This window comes from Gymnogyps californianus, chromosome 2, assembly GCF_018139145.2.
Source record: "Gymnogyps californianus isolate 813 chromosome 2, ASM1813914v2, whole genome shotgun sequence".
NCBI lineage: Eukaryota > Metazoa > Chordata > Aves > Accipitriformes > Cathartidae > Gymnogyps > Gymnogyps californianus.
The window spans coordinates 24,050,299-24,069,034 of record NC_059472.1 but is presented as its reverse complement, the minus strand read 5'-3'; the positions used below and the strand labels follow the sequence as shown (position 1 = coordinate 24,069,034).

The 18,736-nt window shown below is 39.2% G+C and overlaps 1 protein-coding gene across 1 annotated transcript in view; it reads left to right on the top strand.

Moving 5' to 3' along the window:
• Positions 1 to 8,389: 8,389 nt before the first annotated feature.
• The window catches only part of VPS13B (vacuolar protein sorting 13 homolog B), a 484,683-nt gene continuing 474,336 nt past the window's right edge, over positions 8,390 to 18,736 (top strand). The window contains exons 1-3 of the mRNA XM_050892705.1: positions 8,390 to 8,487; positions 9,269 to 9,446; positions 17,031 to 17,174. Of these exons, the coding sequence (XP_050748662.1) occupies positions 9,300 to 9,446; positions 17,031 to 17,174 (291 nt within the window). The 5' untranslated portion in view covers positions 8,390 to 8,487; positions 9,269 to 9,299. The remainder of the gene's footprint in view (positions 8,488 to 9,268; positions 9,447 to 17,030; positions 17,175 to 18,736) is intronic.

Genomic DNA, 18,736 nt, shown 5'->3' with positions numbered 1-18,736 from the left:
GATGGTGATTTGCATCACTGCCAGAGCAGAAGTGAGTATGGATTTGCTGCAAAAGTAAAGGAGGGAGAGTAAGGGTAATGTGCTTGAAAGAAATGCAAAGCATTGAAAATTAAATCCTTCGTATCTATTGTGATAAACTCAGACAACTTAATGGAGAGATGAAAAGGGGAGATTGGTACTTTGTAGAGAAGAGAAATGGTGTAGATTTGCAATGGTCAAGTGCTTTAGAAAAGGATGCTGTGGTACCTCAGACATGAGATGATGAGAACATGAACTTTGGTTTTGCTAATTAATAGCAGCTGCCCTGCTTTCACAAGTTTTCCATTAGTAAAGTTTAGGTTATCTTGATAATTATTATTTTGTCCAGCTTCCCTAAAACAACTATTCATCCTTTCTCAGTATCAAATTTGTATGTCTGAAAGAAGAAAATACACTCTCCTATGAAATACAACTATTTCTCCCTTTTCACACAGATTTGTTTCTTGTTGAAGAAGGAAGTGTGTGAAACATGAGAGAAAGCAGAGGTACGAAGATAAAATAGCCTAAAATGGCTCAGTTTTTCCAAGTAATTTGTGACCAGAATTAAAATCAGCATCTATGTTCTGTGGGGAAGAGAACATCATTTCAGTATACTAAATTGTTAGGCCTAATTTGCATTTCTAGAAATGTCATGTGTTTGTTTGAAAACACGATAAAGGTGATGACAAAACATCTGGATGTAAGGGTATGAGATCCGTTACCATAAACCAGGTGATTCATGTGGTGTCAGCCTTTGAAATAAAAACTAAGAATTCATTTTTGGGAGCTCTTTCCATCTCATAGACTCGTACATATTTGTTCTTAGGCATGAGATATCTATGTAAAGCTTGAACAAGCTATCAGAAACCTGGTGTCTGGAAGTCAGCAAGCTTTATTTTTGCAGTCTGTGTCACAAATGTAAATTATTAATAGATTGGGTTAATCATATGTTCTTCATTTCTCACATAGACCTTAAGAATTTCCTATTGGAAAATAGGAAGCAAGAATTAGAAGAGAGTGAGAGCCATCACTAATAAAATTCTTTGCAATATCTCATACAACATTATAATAATCTCTCACTTAAATCATGTTACAAACGTTTGGGTACTTCATAAAACAGTGTCTCAAATTGTGGCTACCATTAGTAATCTTGGGTAAGTCAACACTCTTCCCACCCTTCCAGGTTTTAGATTATATGGAGAAAATAATAGGTGTATTTCATGTAATTGAAATGGCATCAAGAACACTGATTTCAACTAAAACTCAAAAAAGTGTAAATTGAGTAGTATAATTATTCATCTTTGGACTAATGAATGATATTTATCTGTACATAAAGAACTGTTCACTGTATTGTGGCTGGATGATATAAAAAACATAACAAGAAGTATAACAAGAAGTTCTTGTGCATCACATCAATGCATGTTGGATATGGCACGCTGGAAATCAATACCAATTGCTAGTGAGTGTGTTACATAAAAGTACGGACTGAAAAAAAAAAAGCCCTTGGAATAAAACACAGGATATGCAATGCCGCCTACTCGGTGAACTTAAGATTGAAAGGAGAAGTTTCCACTCTCTCCAACTTCCGTTTCATACCTAGATTAATGTTGTTAGCAATATTGAATCTAAAATGTGGACAGAAAATTACATGAATGAAAAGAAAAAACCCAGGAAAGCGAGTAATTGATAACGGCTGCCTAGTCAGTAAGAAGCATTTTCTTAAAAGCAAGAACAAATCCACAGCGTCTCAATACTTCTAACCAAAACAAAAATGTCTCAAAGCTGCAACCTGATGCATAGATGGTGTACATATCTCCTAATCACCTTTTCCAGGTCTCTTCTACATCCTCTGTGTTGTACACACCTGCTCTGCCTTCTCCTCAGTTTAAAATTCAATCGAATCACTAGGCTTCTGGCTTTGAGCGTTGGTGCAGACTCCTTTCTGGTGTCAGGGGATGGTCACTCGTTGCCAGTCTTTCAGGCTGTCACTTCCTCCAAACCTCCTGCTGTGTGCAGACATTTTCCCCAGACTCTACGTCTTGTTTTTCAGGGGCAGAGGGAACCCTGACCAGTCATTCCATCAGAAGTGGGATCCTTGCAGAGCTTTTACAGCTATTGATTTTTGGAGACGTGTAAAACAGCTACTTGATTTCATGACAAAATATGTCAGAAAATCATTCAATGCTAACGTCTGCAAATTTTTGGAGAGAAAAAAATAAGGCCTGTAAGTTATATGCTAGGATGAAGAGCTAAAAAATTACCCAAAGTTCCAGAAATGAAAAAAAGCCTCCCTCACATAAAAGATCCAGGTATCTCAACTACATGCTTTACATGTTCTCTCTTTAGTCCTTTTTCTCTTTCACAGTCTGATTTCAATTTATACAGACTGATTTCAGTGTTAGGACCCATGTTTACTTATCTATAAAGTCCAAGAAACCCAGGAGATCAGTGCTGAAATAATAAAGATTTTATTCACACGGAGCTGTGGCTGCCAATCAATCAGGTTCCAAGGGCGGCTTTTTGGAGCTGACACATGTTTTCTTGGCTTTGCAGTTCTTGTAGCTGTTCAACATGTCTGATATTCATTAATATCAGCTCTACAATATTCAAATCAAATCTAAGGACATTTTCATTTACATTAAGAAGAAACTTTAGAACAGACTTCAGCTCCTGCAGAAATGCTCCTGGCTCCAGCCGCAGGACAAGCCAAAGAAAGGGCATCACGGAGTATTGTAGCTTCACTGAGAAACTCATTTTGCCAGTAAATAATGAAGGGAACTGGATTTTAGCATAATTCAAGCAAAAGCATTCCCGAGCTTTGCCATTTCTGTCTTCATCCTTTAAAGAACCAACCAATGACACAGAAAGAAGCTGTCGGTTACTTTTTATGTTTTGATAACATATAATATTTTTAAAATCAGGAAAAATTACAATAGCAGAATGATATTTATAAATATTTATTTGAAATACATGTATAGTATATTTATGTATTTCATATTTACTGAAAATTATTTATAAGTATAAATACATATAAAATTATATATTTGTAATTTTTTGTAAATATAAATACATAAATATCAGAGAAAAGTGATCATTTAACTCTTGAAAAGCGGGACTATTTTAAAAGAATGTATGCTAGAAGTTGTCATTAGAAATACATATGTTTTGCATGAACAGTACAGCAACAGTCAAGCAAAAACCTGTGTGAAACTTTTAGCGCATAAATCTCCTCATGCCTCGAGGCAGTAATAAATTACATGTTTCTTTACATACAAATTTTAAAATTGTCAAACATACATTTCATGTACTGGAACCAGAAATAATATCTTCTTGGGTGACTTTTTTTGATGTATTCCATAATTAGATGTAGAAGTCAGACACCTCTTTATACCCAAAGGATACATAAACCTTTTAAGCATATTGGAACAGGTCAAATATCTTTATATATCCTAAAATTTCACTACTGCAAGACAGGTAATTGTTCTCCTGTGTTACCAATTCAACAAAAACTTGGAAAACACTTTCAAGTTTTAACTTTCCTGCTTTAGATGGGCACGTATGCCTCTCATGATTTACCTGGAAATTATACTCCTAGAAGACAAAAACTGCATTGCTTGTACATTCCCACTCTGTTCCATTCAGGTTTCCTATCTTGTCTCTCATTCATTCTGGTGTGTGAATAAAAGTTCAGTACCACAGGTATTCTGGAGATGCAATATAGCCTCTATAGCGGAGGTCTAATAATTCCCAAAGCAATCTGAACGTATCTAAAAAGAACTTATGCATGCAGTCTACATTTTAAAACACCAGTTGCTGTAGTTAAATCCTTACATTTGAGCGCACTGTCACTGTCTGGACCAGATCCTTTCCAACCCAGCCCTGCTCACCCTGGTTAAGTTGGTTGTTAGTCCTTTGTGCACGCTTCTGAAGCGGGAGTTTGTCAGACGTTTGCCCCGTTAACTCAGAGCGAACACTCACTGACAGAGGAAACACTGGGGGAGACTGGTAAAGCCCCTGAGCTGGGTTAGCACCCGAATCCGCATAAATGTGCTTCGCTCCCCAGTGCCCTGAGTATTCTGTCCCCAAGCTGCTACAGGGATTTAAATTTACTAGAGATTTAGAAAGTGTTGGGAAAAGCCATTTCCTAAGAAGCCAGATGAGGCAGCAATGAGCTGGGATTACATATCAAAAGCTGCTTGCTTCCAGAACTTCATGACCTTCGTTCACTAAATTAATACTTTTCAGTTTTACATAGTGTGAACTTAACTGTTTCAACAGACTCTTGCTCTTAATCATAGTTACAATTCTAAATTTAATTTTTTTTTGAACACTGATTTTCCATTTTAAAGGTGCCACAACTCAGTCTATTTTCCTTAACACTTGAAAAAAATTACTACTTCATGCCTACAGCTGAAAGTTTTTTCAGTATCATTTTCAGGCAAAATTTAAGGAATAGAAGAACAAACAAAACTTATGATAGACAATCGTTTGCACCATTAAATCTAGAATGTACCTAACATTCAGATTACAATGAAAGCCTATGTGCAATTTTTTTTCAAAATTTGGTTTTATTTTTTCCAAATTTCAAATCTGTGTGCATTTTGGTGAACTTGAAAATAACCCCATAGTAATAAAAGTGGCATGGCAATTTTTGTTTCCCAGTTTTTGATGGCTATATATGATTTAATAATTAGGTAACATGACATCACTAATAAGATATTTAATTCTAATAGCAAAACAGATTGATTTATATTGCTTGCTTTTGTTGACGTAGTTTTTAAACGTCTGAAAAATATTAGAAGATACATGATTTTACTAAGTTTAGTCATGAGCTCAGGAAATTCCCAGTAAAACAGAGGGCAAATTTTAATATATTTATAATATATTTTTATATATTATAATATATACACATTTCTATACATATATATAATATATATAATATACAATATAATTTACTACAAATAATAATTTGTAGAAAAAACAAGAAAAGGAACCAACAAGAAATGTTACAAATTAACTAGTCCAAGTTTTAGCACCTAGAACAGGAGAGGAGGAAGAAGCCCAAGTAATTTTATTTCCTTCAGAGGTGTTTCTAAAATACCTCTATTAGTATTGATTATTTAGGATTACTAGCTCTTCCATGCTGTCAGTCTCATGGTGTCTACGGGGCACCTCAGCAGGCTATAAAGAATCATAAAACAGCAAAGTCTTCTCCCACACGGATAGACTGAAGGCTCCTGGGACCAACTGCCCATATCCATGCCGCTCTACTCGGAGGCATCGGAGCAGGACAGGCAGAATCGGAGCAGGACAGACATGGACAGCAGTTTGCCCAGTAAGTTAACCTGGTTAAAGTATCTAATGTTAACTAAAAGGGACATAGTGAAGGAGAAGGTTAGAGGATTGAAAACCTTTTTCCAGTGGAAAAAAGGAGTTCCTCACAGGTTGTCTCGCAACCCTCTTTGTCAGTAACCTCAGATTCTCTCACGTCCTGCATACAGCCCGGCCAAAAATTTAAAAATCTATTTAAATGTCTAATTTCCTTGTTTTTCCCCTTGACTGTAGCCTCAGGTAGCAGGATAGTGACTTAATCATCCTCTACCTTTTCTTGACTTTCCTCATTTTTTATGAACTCTATTTTTGCCCTCCATTTTGTGCTTCATTGATCCTGCCTCTGTTGCAGAAAATGGCAAATCACCTATAGCAGCAACAACACTGAAGCTAGAAACACACTGACAGTCTCTTTTATGAAGATACAGTCCTCTGCAGGTAGATACATTTCCTGAGGACTTCCTTGAAGTCCTGTCCTCTTTTCACTTCTGGCCAAATGTTACACAATCTTGTGTATGCTTTCCCAGTCTCCAGGTTAAACTGTATCTACTTTTGTTAGCTTTTAAGGGATTCGGAATTGCTCAAGTTATATGAACCAACAAGATGTGCATACCACTAGACCTGCACTTTTTGGTTACACCTATCCTGCACATTTCATTGAATTGCTGAAATACTGAATAAATTGGACTAGCTCAGGCAGCTGACATTTCCAGCAGACTTTCCTTGTTCCATTTCCTTGTTGCTTTAGTATGCCCAAGTTCATTACTACACACCACCTGCCTGTTACCTGCAAATTCCCCGTGCACTCGGCTCTCATCCCTTTGTGTATCAGGGACCTCTCGTAACCCTCTCCAGCTACTTTTGTTTCATGCCACCCATTTCCTTTCTGTCAAAGACTGATTCCTGCATGATCCCTTCCTCCCATTTTTTGTATTTTTTTTTTTTCTTCTGTAGGAAATAAATTATTCAGGGCGTCAACATACTTGAACTGGAACTGAGATGGAGGTAGTTATAATGAAATGCTAATAACTGCCAGGAAAATTACAGAGTTGTTCTGAGCTGCTAGGTCTGCCAAGCAGCTGCCAGGAGCACTACGTGTCTCCCTTACTCTTCTTCTAGTTTACTGATTTTCACCAAAATAGGGCGTTGTTCTTCAATTCCAAACTTTCAGAAAACATTCCAGAGTTGATTGGATGTGTCATTCAAAAGTAATCACATAATGGACAAAGAAACAGAGGAATGTTTTTCTGTTGAAATGAGGGCTTTTGATGCATGCTTAGGGTGTGCTTCAACATTACACTTATCTGTTGGCACATCCCTCTGTTGTGTCAATGCAACTCTATAGGGAGGCCATGCTATAAATGAGGTTGCTTCCATTAACACAGATTATTTCACTGAGCTGGCTCCCAAAAGTTTTACCAGTAAAATTCACCACTCCCACAACTCTAGCAGAGGGACAGAAACGTGTAGCAGTTGTGAAAAGGAACTCTTCAAGAACGTTAGCACTAGAGAAATTGTAAGTCAGAGGCACATCCTTAATTAAAGACTACTGATGCTGTTAAAATGTTTCTGTCCCTCACCTGCCTGCTACCACCTCTTAGCCACAGGTTAACATTCCACAGCTGCTGAAGAACAGTCAAACATACATACACTCGAGCATGAGCTGTGGGAGTAGTGATCATCATAAGAGGAAAAGCAGTCCAAGCTGCTTCAACTCTTTGTGAGGTGAATACTGTCTTACGGGCTGTGATTCACGAGTGAAGATGGCACAACAAGTGAGGCAATGGTGCATGTAAAATGAGGGTAGATTCATGATTAACTCAGCATGTTTATACCAGAGGCAAATAGACAGCTAACCCATCAGGAGCTGGAGCCTTCAGACCTTGATTAGCTCAGCCAGATTTCAACATACATGCTGCTACAGGAGGTAGACTCCTACCCGAGCGCTCACTGTTTGGGTCCCGCTTCACACAAACCTACCCCGTGTGCCATATATTGCTTTCTTTTCTGTTTTCAGCCATGTAACTACACTGTGCAGATTAAACACACAGGATTTCAAATTTCCAGGAGGAATATGTAACTCAACGGGCATATCCCAGGCTTTTCTTTAAAACTCAAATCAGAGGCCTTTGTAAAAGGTTATTCATTATCTACATCAAAGCCATGCCCACAGGCGCTGCCTACTGCACTTCACCCTGAAAAAAATGGGCCCATGCCAACTCGTGAGAAGCCCATTAACTCACACCTTTCCAGGGCATTTGCTTCCTGCCAGGAGCAACCCCAAAAGGACTCAGGGCTGTTGGGGAGGGCTTTTCCCTATGGTAAACATACTGAGAAGAGCTCTGGGCACACAGAAAATCGCAGGTATTTCTGAGTAACTTTCTTCTCACATTTGAAATAGTGAAATTCAGAACCTAAGCAGAACTTCACTCAAAAGCAAACCAGAAAACATCCATCTTTACTAAACACAGTGGAAACAACCAACATGCTTGCCATCACCGAGATTTGCCCCAAACGGTCACTCATCAATATAACAACGTGAATCAAAATTTGGAGCTGGAGTTGGCCGAAGCCACACAGCCAACAGTAACACATCTCAGGGACCCATGGTGCTACGGGCTAAAGCCCGCCCTCCTCGGGCTCCTCTGCGTCAGGAATGTACACCGATGTGGAGGCAGGACCTCCTCCGCCGTGTGAGGAAACGGCAGACGCTGAATCCCGGACCCGGCGAGGCCCTGCCGCCTTCTCCATTTCCCGCTCACAGGGTCCCACCGCGCCGCCGCTCCCTCCCGCCCCCTCCCACCTCCCTAACGGCCGCCGCCACCGCCGCCCCACCCCGCCCCGCCCGCAGCAAACCCCGCCCTCTCCCCCGTCGCAAGGCCCGGCCACCCCGTCCCGCCCGTCAGCTCCTGGCAGAGCGCGTGACCTCCGCCGGCTTCAAAAGGCCGACTTCCCGCCCCGCCTCAGTGCTGCCGCCAAATCCTTCCGGCTGAAGCGCAAGCCCACACGCTCGCAGGACGTCGGAGGCGGCGGACGCTGGAAGAGAGCACACGCGCCGGAGAACCCGGAAGTGCCCGTGCGGCGGAGCCGGAGCGGTAGGAGCTGCCTGCGTGGGGCTCCGGCGGCCCGGCCGGCCCGGTGAGGGCGGCGGCTGGGCGGGGGGGACGGAGTCTTGGAGGTGTTTGGAGGGGCAGGTAAAGGGGTCCTGAGAGGGCGTGGGGCTGGGGGAGGGAGGTGTGAGGGGTGTCCCGAAGGTACGGGCGGGGGGTTTCCGGCTTCGTGGGGGTGCCCGGGAGAGGCTGCGGCGGTGGTGGAGGCGGGTAGGGGTCTCCTCAGGACGGCAGGAAGGGCGCGGGTGCTGGAGAGGGTGGGGTGGGAGGGGAGTGGTGGCAAGCGTTAATGTAACTTCAGTTTGGGTTATGAAGGATATTGGTTTGCTTAGAGTTAGGGGTGGCACGAAGCTGGCATTTTTGCCGCGTACACGATACTCAAGATATCAGATCGGTGAGGTGTATCGAAGCTAATGTTCTAGTATGGACTTCTATCATTTAAAAGTGATAGGCTTTCTGTCACTTAAATTTTATATGAAAGCATGGTAGACTGCTTGACTTCCGTCTCTGTTTTTTGGTTTGTTTGGGTTGGTTTTTCTTTTGATAGCGAGAAAGCCAGTTATTAGTTCCAATATATATATGTGTATATAAGCTGGAAATTCATAAATGCAAATAGATGTGCTTTCATCTTGGTATATTTTTCATCTTTATACGTAAGTATATCTATCTCTACATATGGACATATATGTTTAGAAAGCAGAATTTGAAATATAACTTTTCATACATCCAAACAATGTGATTGTTGCTTTATTGAAAACTAGGCTGACAGATTTATAAATAATATCTCATTGTCTTGTCTTTTTTCCTAGTGCTTGACCTGTAATACAGAAATCTTCCAGAATGCTGGAGTCCTATGTAACTCCTATTTTGATGAGTTATGTGAATCGCTACATAAAGAACTTGAAGCCTTCAGATCTACAGTTGTCACTCTGGGGAGGAGATGTTGTACTTAGTAAACTTGAGTTAAAGTTGGATGTACTTGAACAGGTATGGTATGTTTACAGTAGTTACAGTCTGTGTCTTTGATTTAAAAGAAGTTGACTAAATAATTTAGATTGGTCTGCACAGATAAATGTTCATTTAGTACTCACTGTTTTTCTTCTTATGCAAGTCCTTTTTTTTTCCCCTGCATTTAGTTATTCTTGCATTAATTCCATGCCATTTGTTTAGTAATGAATGCTAATCCTTTGCACATTCTGTAAGTTATGGGGTGTGAAGAGAAAGGCTTCTTTGTGGACACGTTTCTTCTTTCAGTAACCATTGTTTTACAGTATGAACATTAACTAAATTGCTTTTCCAGTCATATTTATTAATTGCATATAATAACTGATTCAAAATGTCACAAAGTAAAGTAGGATCTCTTTTTAATTATGCATACTAAACACAGACTTGTATGTTGTTTTATGACTCCAGTTTTCATTATTCCAGTTGTATCTAAACTTAAAAGTAATTGAGGGACAGATTTGATCAGCTGGTTTGTGTGGATTAGATCAGAGGCTCTGTGAAACTTAGCCTTGAAAAGACAAGCTTGACCAAATAAAACACTTAGTATAGAATTGGGAGCCTACTGTCAATATGAATTGGTTAAGTCTTAGTGGAGGGACTGTTTCCTTCTATGCTTATCTGAATTGATGACGAGTTGAGTGTGTGAGACAGATAAAGCTGTTTTCTGTTGTGCATGGTATAGCAAGTCTTAGCTAGAGTCCTGTGTCTAGATGTAGTCCAAGTGAAGGAGCTGAGAGAAATGCAGCAAAAAATAATGAGATATTTAGACAATATGGCCGTTGAAAGAAGAATAAAATAGACAGGGAATGTGTTTTTAATTTTGAATAAAATAAGGTGAGACAAGATAGGGCAAGAGTTATATGGGTGAGACAAGAAAGAATGGAATAAATTGCACTCAGGGAGACTTAGATTGGACATCAAGGAAAATTTTCTCATGTTTTAATTGGATTATGAGGCCTTGGAGTAGACTGAGGAGACTACATGGTCTCTGTCAGGGGAGACCTTTTAAAATGTGAAAGAAATATTTGTGGTTAATTAAGTATCTCTGATCCTGTTCTGGAAGAGGAGACAATCTTTGAAGAGATCCTGTCCTATTTTCTGTGCTGCTGTAAAGAGCCTGATTTGTCTTCCTTCATGTATTTGGTGGCCTCTGTGTTTTCTCTCAAGTCTTTTAGTTTCTCATTTTATTTTGGTACAGCTTGTCCACACAGTTGATGTGGATACTGGACTTCAGTTGTGTAGGATGTATTCCCCCTGTGAATATTCAAAGCCTTTTTAATGTATATATTATGGAATCAAAGAAGGGTTATCAGAAAGGAATTCTGGAGGTCATCTAGTCCCAACCTGTTCTGAGCAGGGCTGTTGCCAGCATTATGTCAGATCAGCTTGTGGTTTTCTCTAGTGGAGTCTTGAAAGCTCCTGTCTTGGTTGTGAAAACCTCCTCTTTGGGTAAACTGTTCCAGTGCTATACCGTCTAGAGAGAAAGTTTGTCCTAGTAATGAATGATGACTTGGGATAGATATATCAAACTTGCTATATTACCTGGTGCTATTAGGATTTTGCTGTCGTCAGCAATGTTGTTCCCTTTCAAGTAGTTGCAGTTTGCTGGTACGTGATCCCTGGCTTCATCTTTGTCTGCTTGTGTATCAGCTGGGTACCTAAATATCCAGTGCAATCTCTTAATGTCATGGCTCTTGTAGAGGCAAATGTTGCTATATATACCTGTGCTCATGTCTCATCAGCTTGAATGGGGATGTGACTAGTGATGAATGCAAAGTTTAGCTCAGATTTTTTTTTTACGTTATTTGGCTGTGTGTTTATAGGAAACGTAGTGATCTTAATTCGGCTTTTATTATTCTTTGGAACTTGCCTGGACCCACAGACTGTATTTAGAGTGTCTTTCTCTTTTTTGTGGACGGGATGCTGCTTTATGCCTGCTCAGCAAAACTGTTTGAGTATGTAGTATGTGGTAATACAACATCCCCAAGCCTTTGCAGCTGGCAGGGAGCACCCTTGAAAAGCTCAAGTCTCTAAAAATTACCAGTATGTAGTATTTTATTTGGGTTCTCTGCCTGGATGGATTCATAATATCCAAAGTTAGTCACCTTAGCTGCTCTGCTCTTCTAACATCCTTTCTGTCCTGGGCTGTTATCCCCAGCCTGGTTCCCTGCTCCTTATCTGGCGTGAATGCAGCCTTAATTTCATGCTTTAGACTATAGATACAAATGCACATACCTGGAATATCTTTGTCTGGAGCCTTAAACATTTTCAGAGCATTCCAGCTTTTGTGGAACTATACATGATTATTTGGGAACATTAGCACAGGTTCCAAACTAGCTGGACAAAGCACCTCATAACAGATTTGGGAACAAGTCAGTGCTTTCTCCCCTTGCTCCTTGCACTTCACCCAGTGTTAGCATTCCCATATCATGTTGCGCTCTTACGGGCCACCAAACAGAAACCCAGAGAACAAATAAGAACAGAGTGTAAACTGCTGTCTGTCTTCTAGAAGATCTTACTTTATTTTTGGGACCAAGTTGGAACCAATACCTTTTGAAATGAGATGTAATATAGTTGTTGACATAGATTTATCAAACTCAAAGAGAATGTTTCAGTACCTGAAAATACTTTGTATGTTTTTATGTATATTTATGTATGTTTTATATGCTCTCATTAAACTAAGTTGAATGTTATTGCAATAACTCTTAGGGTCTGTCCTTCCCCTGCCCCCCGCCTCCTCCCCCCCCTTTTTTTTTTTGACAATATCAGTTCTGTAGTGAAAGCTGAGTACTAGTTTGTACTCAGGTTCAACCTTCTAGGTACAACGTAGCTTTTGTACATAATCATGTCCCTCTTTGAATAGCCAGTTAATTTTACAATAATTATCTTTAGTTGAAGATTAAATCTAATAAAATTTTGATATTTTTTTTCCTATCCTGGATGATTCAATTACTAGAAGACTAAGCATTTCAAGAAATTTTCCATCTAGGCGTAGTAACTAGCACATTGTACAAAAACTACTTCAAGGAAGCGCTTTGTGATTAAACTTAAAACAATATTTAAATATTAATTTTAATGGAAAAGCCTTTTAAGGACTTTTGGCAACTTTTATGTGAAGTCGCTGTGGTACCCAGAGGTAACAGAACTACCTATGAACTTGGTAACTAGCTTGTGTGTAATATTTCTGTTGACACAGTGGTACCAAAGAGATGAGATACATGGTGGGCTCTTTTTGCTGCCTGTGTATATTTCCATACCATCATAGCTTGTTATGTTAGCTGTTTTACAAACTGAGAAGGGAAAGATGAAGTGGTCTTTGATTAGAAGACAAAGGAGAACTTGGTCTAAAGATTGAGTTTTATTGTAGTGTGGACTTTTCATACCTGAAAGAATTTAGAAAGAAAGAAATATGAAAAATGCTAGTGTACTTAAAATAATTTTAAGGAAATGAGGGCATTAAAATAACCTTACTGTAAGTGTCTGTGTTATGTGCCACTGGATTACTTGTGAAATACAGCCTTGCATGTGAAGAAAAGGTATTTAAGTTAATAGTGACGTGGAGGAAACAGTACTTGCCTATGACCCCAAAGTTTGGGAGAGTCTTGTGTTTTAAAGCAAGGGGAGATTTTAGGGCAAGGGGAAGTATGGTCATCTAGTCTGCAGTCTTGCATGATGTTGGGCAGTTATTTATGTGTCAAGCCCAGGAGTTTGTTTTCAGCCATATAATAATTTTTTAAAGGATTTATATGACGTAAATGTAAAATCTAAAATGTAAAGTCTAATCAGTCATAAGTACAAAAGAGATATTAAGAATTTCATGCAGTACTTAATGAAAGGGGAAAGATTGCACAGGAAAGGAGGAGGAATAAAAATGGTCTTTGTTATGTTGTATTATGAACAAGTTACGAAATTTGGCACACGTTTGTTTTGTATTGTCTACTGAAATAGCACAACAAAGACTTCTCTGCATTACTTTAAGGAAAACTGCTTGTGCAATTAGGATACTGTCGGACAACATTTGTATCCAAATTCCTTTGAAAAAGAACAACTATGTCTTCTAAGTATGCTGTGCATTTGGTTGTATCACCTCATTTTGAAAGAATTCCTACTTCTGTTTCTTTCAATATCTTGCAGTTAACTAGACAAAAATGAGAATGTGTTAAATCCATCCAGGAAATGGTGGATAAAGATCTATTCTAGAATGCCTTTTGAAGTAAACTCATAACTTACACTTGTGAACACAAGTCAGGATCTAAATAGACATTGCAGTATTGATGAGTGACATAAAAATTATGTATCTGTGAGTCTGGAAAGGGAATTTATTACTGTTAATAGTGATAGTTTGCCATCTTGATTCATGAAAACATTGTCTCTTAAGTTGTAATGTATTTTTAGATTGTGCATTTTTTTGATAATTTATTTCTGTGCGCACCCCCCCCCCAAGCAGTGGGAAATAAGGTACTTTTTCATTTATTGTATGATCAATGTAGCAACATCTGTAGCTAAACTGCCCAGTACTTGCTTTTCAGTGGCTTAACTGAAACTGTCTGGATTAAAACTTTATTTGTGTTGATTGTAAGCCTAAGGCTGAATTTTTAGGAGAGAGGCTTTTAGCTAAAATCCTTCAGTATATTAGTGAATGAGCTGAAGAAAAAACACTTTGTAAAAACAAATTAACAATTTTCTTCAAACTGTTTTTATGAGAAAGTCCATAACTGTCATCTTTTGGAATGGGGACTTGAAATTAGATGTGACTTTGTGTAAGCACGGCCGAGGTAGGAGTCAAGAGTTTCCCTGACACAAGACAGGTGTGGTTTTTTAAACTTCGTTAATGTAAGCTCATTAAACCCCAAAAACTAATTTACAAACTTAAAGCTGTACTTTGTAAAAAAAAAAAAGCTATAATTTTGTGTAGTTGTCTTCTCTGAAGATTTTGTCAACAGTGAATATACTTCATCTACTCTTAGCTCTTGGATGCAAGATGAACTTTTTCATAGTACCAGTAGAAAGGCTGAGGAGGTATCAGCTGCAGAATGGAGAGAGTGTTCCTTAAAATTGCTCCTATTAGCAGCTGTTGTTGCTGTGGTGGTGCTAGGTATTTGTGTGTAAGAGTAGTTGACTTCTTTTGAGTGACTAATCAGAGGCTATCTCAGGATGCTAACCTGTCACAGTTGCAGTAGTGGTTATTTCAACTCTGAACTTATGACATGGTAACTACTTAGAAAAAACAATTTTTAGTGGGCTTTCAAAATATGTCACTAAGATTTGATGACAGTTTCAATATGTTAGGCAAATAATGACATTAACTAGCTTCACAGAAATATTCTATAGGAAGACTTTATAATATATGTCAAGTACTAAGTGCAAAATCCACTTGTCCTCAAATTTTATTCATGTAGAACTTCTATACAGCAGGGATAGGTCTAGGGTCAAGCAGTGCAGGAAAACAAGTTTTCTGGATCCACTTCTAGATGATTGTCTGAAATTCCCTAGCAACTTGCCTGCTTGACCTCAGAGTTTCATGGACCTTCTCTATTTAACTTCTACTCATTCATAGGAGTACTGAGTTGAAGCATGTAAGCACCTAAACTGACCCAAGGTGCAAAGGTGCTTGAGCCCTGGGTTGTCCAGTTTTGCCAGGGAAATTCTGAAGTTCTGAACAAAGGTTTATGTCCCTGAGTTTACTAAGAAACACAACAGTTACGAGCCTAGGGGTGCTGGTCGACAGCAAGCTCAATAGGAGTCAGCAGTGTGCCCTGGCTGCCAAGAGGGCAAACCGCATCCTGGGGTGCATCAAACAGTATAACTAGCCGGTCAAAAGAGGTGACTGTCCCACTGTAGTCAGCATTGGTGTGGCCTCACCTTGAGTACTGTGTGCAGTTCTGGGCCCCACAGTTTAAGAAGGATGTTAAGGTCCTTGAATGTGTCCAGAGGAGAGCAACAAAGCTGGTGAAAGGGCTGGAAGGAATGTGCTATGGGGAGCGGCTAAGCATTTTGGGCTTGTCTAGTTTGGAGAAAAGGAGCCTGAGGGGCGACCTCATTGCTCTCTACAGCTTCCTGAGGAGGGGAGGGGGAGGTGCTGATCTCTTCTCCCTGGGATCCTGGGATAGGACATGTGGGAATGGTCCAAAGTTGTGCCAGGGGAGGTTTAGACTGGACAGTAGGAAGCATTTCTTTATTGAGAGGGTGGTCAAACACTGGAACAGGCTTCCTAGAGAGGTGGTCAATGCCCCAAGCCTGTCGGTGTTTAAGAGGCATTTGGACAATGCCCTTAATAACAGGCTTTAACTTTTGGTCAGCCCTGAATTGGTCAGGCAGTTGGACTAGATCATCATTGTAGGTCCCTTCCAACTGAAAATACTGTATTCTAATGTTCAAAACTATTGCCCAGCATCTAGGAGACTTAGATTCACTTCTTTCTCAACCTGAGAAGATTCATACCTGTAGTTCCCGGTGTCTAAGATGAAGACACAAACACCAGGCTATAAGCAACTCCAAGTGAAGACATCTGTTGTTTTTTCCCCATTAAAACTTTAAACCTTTATAGCCAAAAATGTCAGATTAGGAGATCAGAAAGGTAAGATATATCATCATTGAAGCCTCATCATTAGAATACTTAGTATTGAGAATGCTGACTTCAAATTCTGACATCATATCAAATATTGTTTCTTTATTTTGCACTAAGCACTTATTTTCATTGTTCTAAATCTTGATTTCTAGTCCCAGGACCAGGTCTCTAGCCTAACTGTTCTATCTGATAAGTGCTAAGCTCATGCTTCCCAGGAGAACCCCTGAAGCTACTGGGGAAACTTCAACACTTTGTGTCCAAAGAATTTATCTAAACCTTGGCACCTTGTTTCCTGCTGACTTGCTGCATGCAGCAGCTGGCTCGCTGGGGCTGTCCTATAGAGGTGTGATCTGTGCATTGACTGGGTGGAGTGCCAGGCATTTGTTAGGAGTTCTGGACTGACCTGCACCAGTTTTTAAAGCAGTATGACATCCACGTTAAGCCTTGGTGAGGAGGCGTCTGGTTTTGCCAATGAAGAATTTAATAACCTTGTATTTACTGAGCAGTTTGATGTGAATGGGGCAACAATGGGCCAATCTTAAGAGCACTGAGCTCTTACAACTCAAAGTACTAGAATATTTTGGAAGAAATTGCGTAGCTGTGGCTTTGCCAATGTTTGTTTAATTCCAAATTTGTGTTCTTCAGAATAATGCAGGTTGCATATCAGTTTAAGTATTTACTTTCACCTGGTTCATTTATACTTGTCCCTTGAATAGTGACACATTTTGCAGTAGCTTCATGTGAGAGAGGTGGTTTTAAATTGTTTCTTATTATCAAGGACATGGTAATCCAAATGCCTCCTTTGAACAGACTAATTGTAATGTAAGTGTGCAAGCAATTATGAAGCCAGTTGCCAAGGCCCATGGCACACTGCTGATTTGGGGAGGGAGAATAAATTTTGACTTATATTTTGTGCTAGAACTGTACTATTTTAAGTTACAAATGTGTCTTAAATTTTGTTATGTTTCAGTAGTTAATTCACCACTCTTTGTTGTTAGGAGCTGAAACTACCGTTTACTTTTTTAAGTGGGCATATTCATGAACTTCGGATTCATGTGCCATGGACAAAATTAGGATCAGAACCAGTTGTCATCACCATCAATACAATGGAATGCATCTTGAAATTAAAGGATGGAGCTCAGGTAAGAAATGTGATGAATGGTTTTCTAACATTAAGAAGTTGATGAGAATAATAGCTTCCATAGGTCACTTTCTTTAAACCCATCTGAAGAATCAGACATGTGAAGTTGTGGTCCCTGTTATTTTCTGAGAGGCTAATACTGTTATTCTCATCATCGCGAGTATCTTCCTTTATGCCTATTTTTAATTCTTTGTTAGCTGTAGCTGTGTTCTTGCAGATGTAAAAGTGTGTTAATAGTGCTCTGCCAGAATTTTCCTATGACTAGACAAGAAATGGATTTCAAGAGCAATATCCTGCGTGCTTCCAGCTTCTGCCTCCCAAGAAGCAGTGCTGGTTGCTTGAGACAGCTGTGTGCGGCACCACTGAGCATTGGGCATTTTTTAAAAGATGTGTTGTTATTATTGAAGGAGTACTTTAAAGATCCTGGAGTGTAATTCTCTTTTCCCTTTAGAAGTTATAGTACTTGCTTGAGTGTACTTGGAAGACTTCTTACATGTAAGGGTCTCAAAGGGCTTTTTCTTTTGTTGTTGTTTTTTTTAAAGCCTTGTTCACATTTCAATTTCAACATAGTCCTCCAGTTCTATTAAGGATCATGCAAAAGAAAATTCCAATTTGTGCAAAGCTCTCAAGTGTTTGGTATGGTGCTTGATGAGCTGTTAACATTTAACATCAATAATTAGATATAAGCCAGCAAGAACATTGGAAAACACTTTTCCATTATGTTTCATATTTCTTGTAATTTTCTTTTACAGTTCCAGAGCTAAAAGGCTTTTGTTGCTGGAGTAGAAATCTCTAGTCCTAGGTATGCCACCCACAAAGCATATGCTTGCATTCTGTAGTTACACTTAATCTATGTGCATATGTGCATGTGTGTATGTGCACGTGCATATACACACGTGTATGCACACCAACAGCCAAATGCTAAGTACTTTTCCAATGTTAAGGTAAGATTTCAAGGCCAGATGTTCCATGAGAAATATATTTTAGAAGCAACAAATTGCAACTAATTATAGAAGTTGCAGAAAAAGTTTTGTAGCCCATGACTTTGTGCAACCCAGAACTAATATTTGATATTGGACCATGCAGATGGCTACTGCTGGAATGATCAGATTTCCTGCTTGCATGGTATTTGAAACTTAAATTTTGTGGTGCATACAGCAAAAGGTCAAGTGTCATGAATGTAAAGCAGTCTCAAAACAAGTATTTGTTACAGATGTTTAAGATTCAGAGGCAAGAAAGGATTTTTGAAAATTACAACTGACATTTGAACAAATTATTCAGTGGTATGTACACTCAGGAGGGTAAAATTTGGGTCTGTGCCATAGAAGGATTATCTTTGACTAACAAGAATGTAAATGAAAACACTTTTATGCTGTTTTCTGAGGATATGGTTTAAAAAGTTGACAGCTTGAATTTTATTTCTTAAATTACTATTTGAAAGTTTTATAAAATGAAAATGTTTTGACAAATCCTTGTGTTCTAAATTCCAGTGTGACAGTGTACTTGGCTAAAACCAATTGTCATAAAAATCTCTGTAATTGGTGAATAAAAAACCTGAATGAA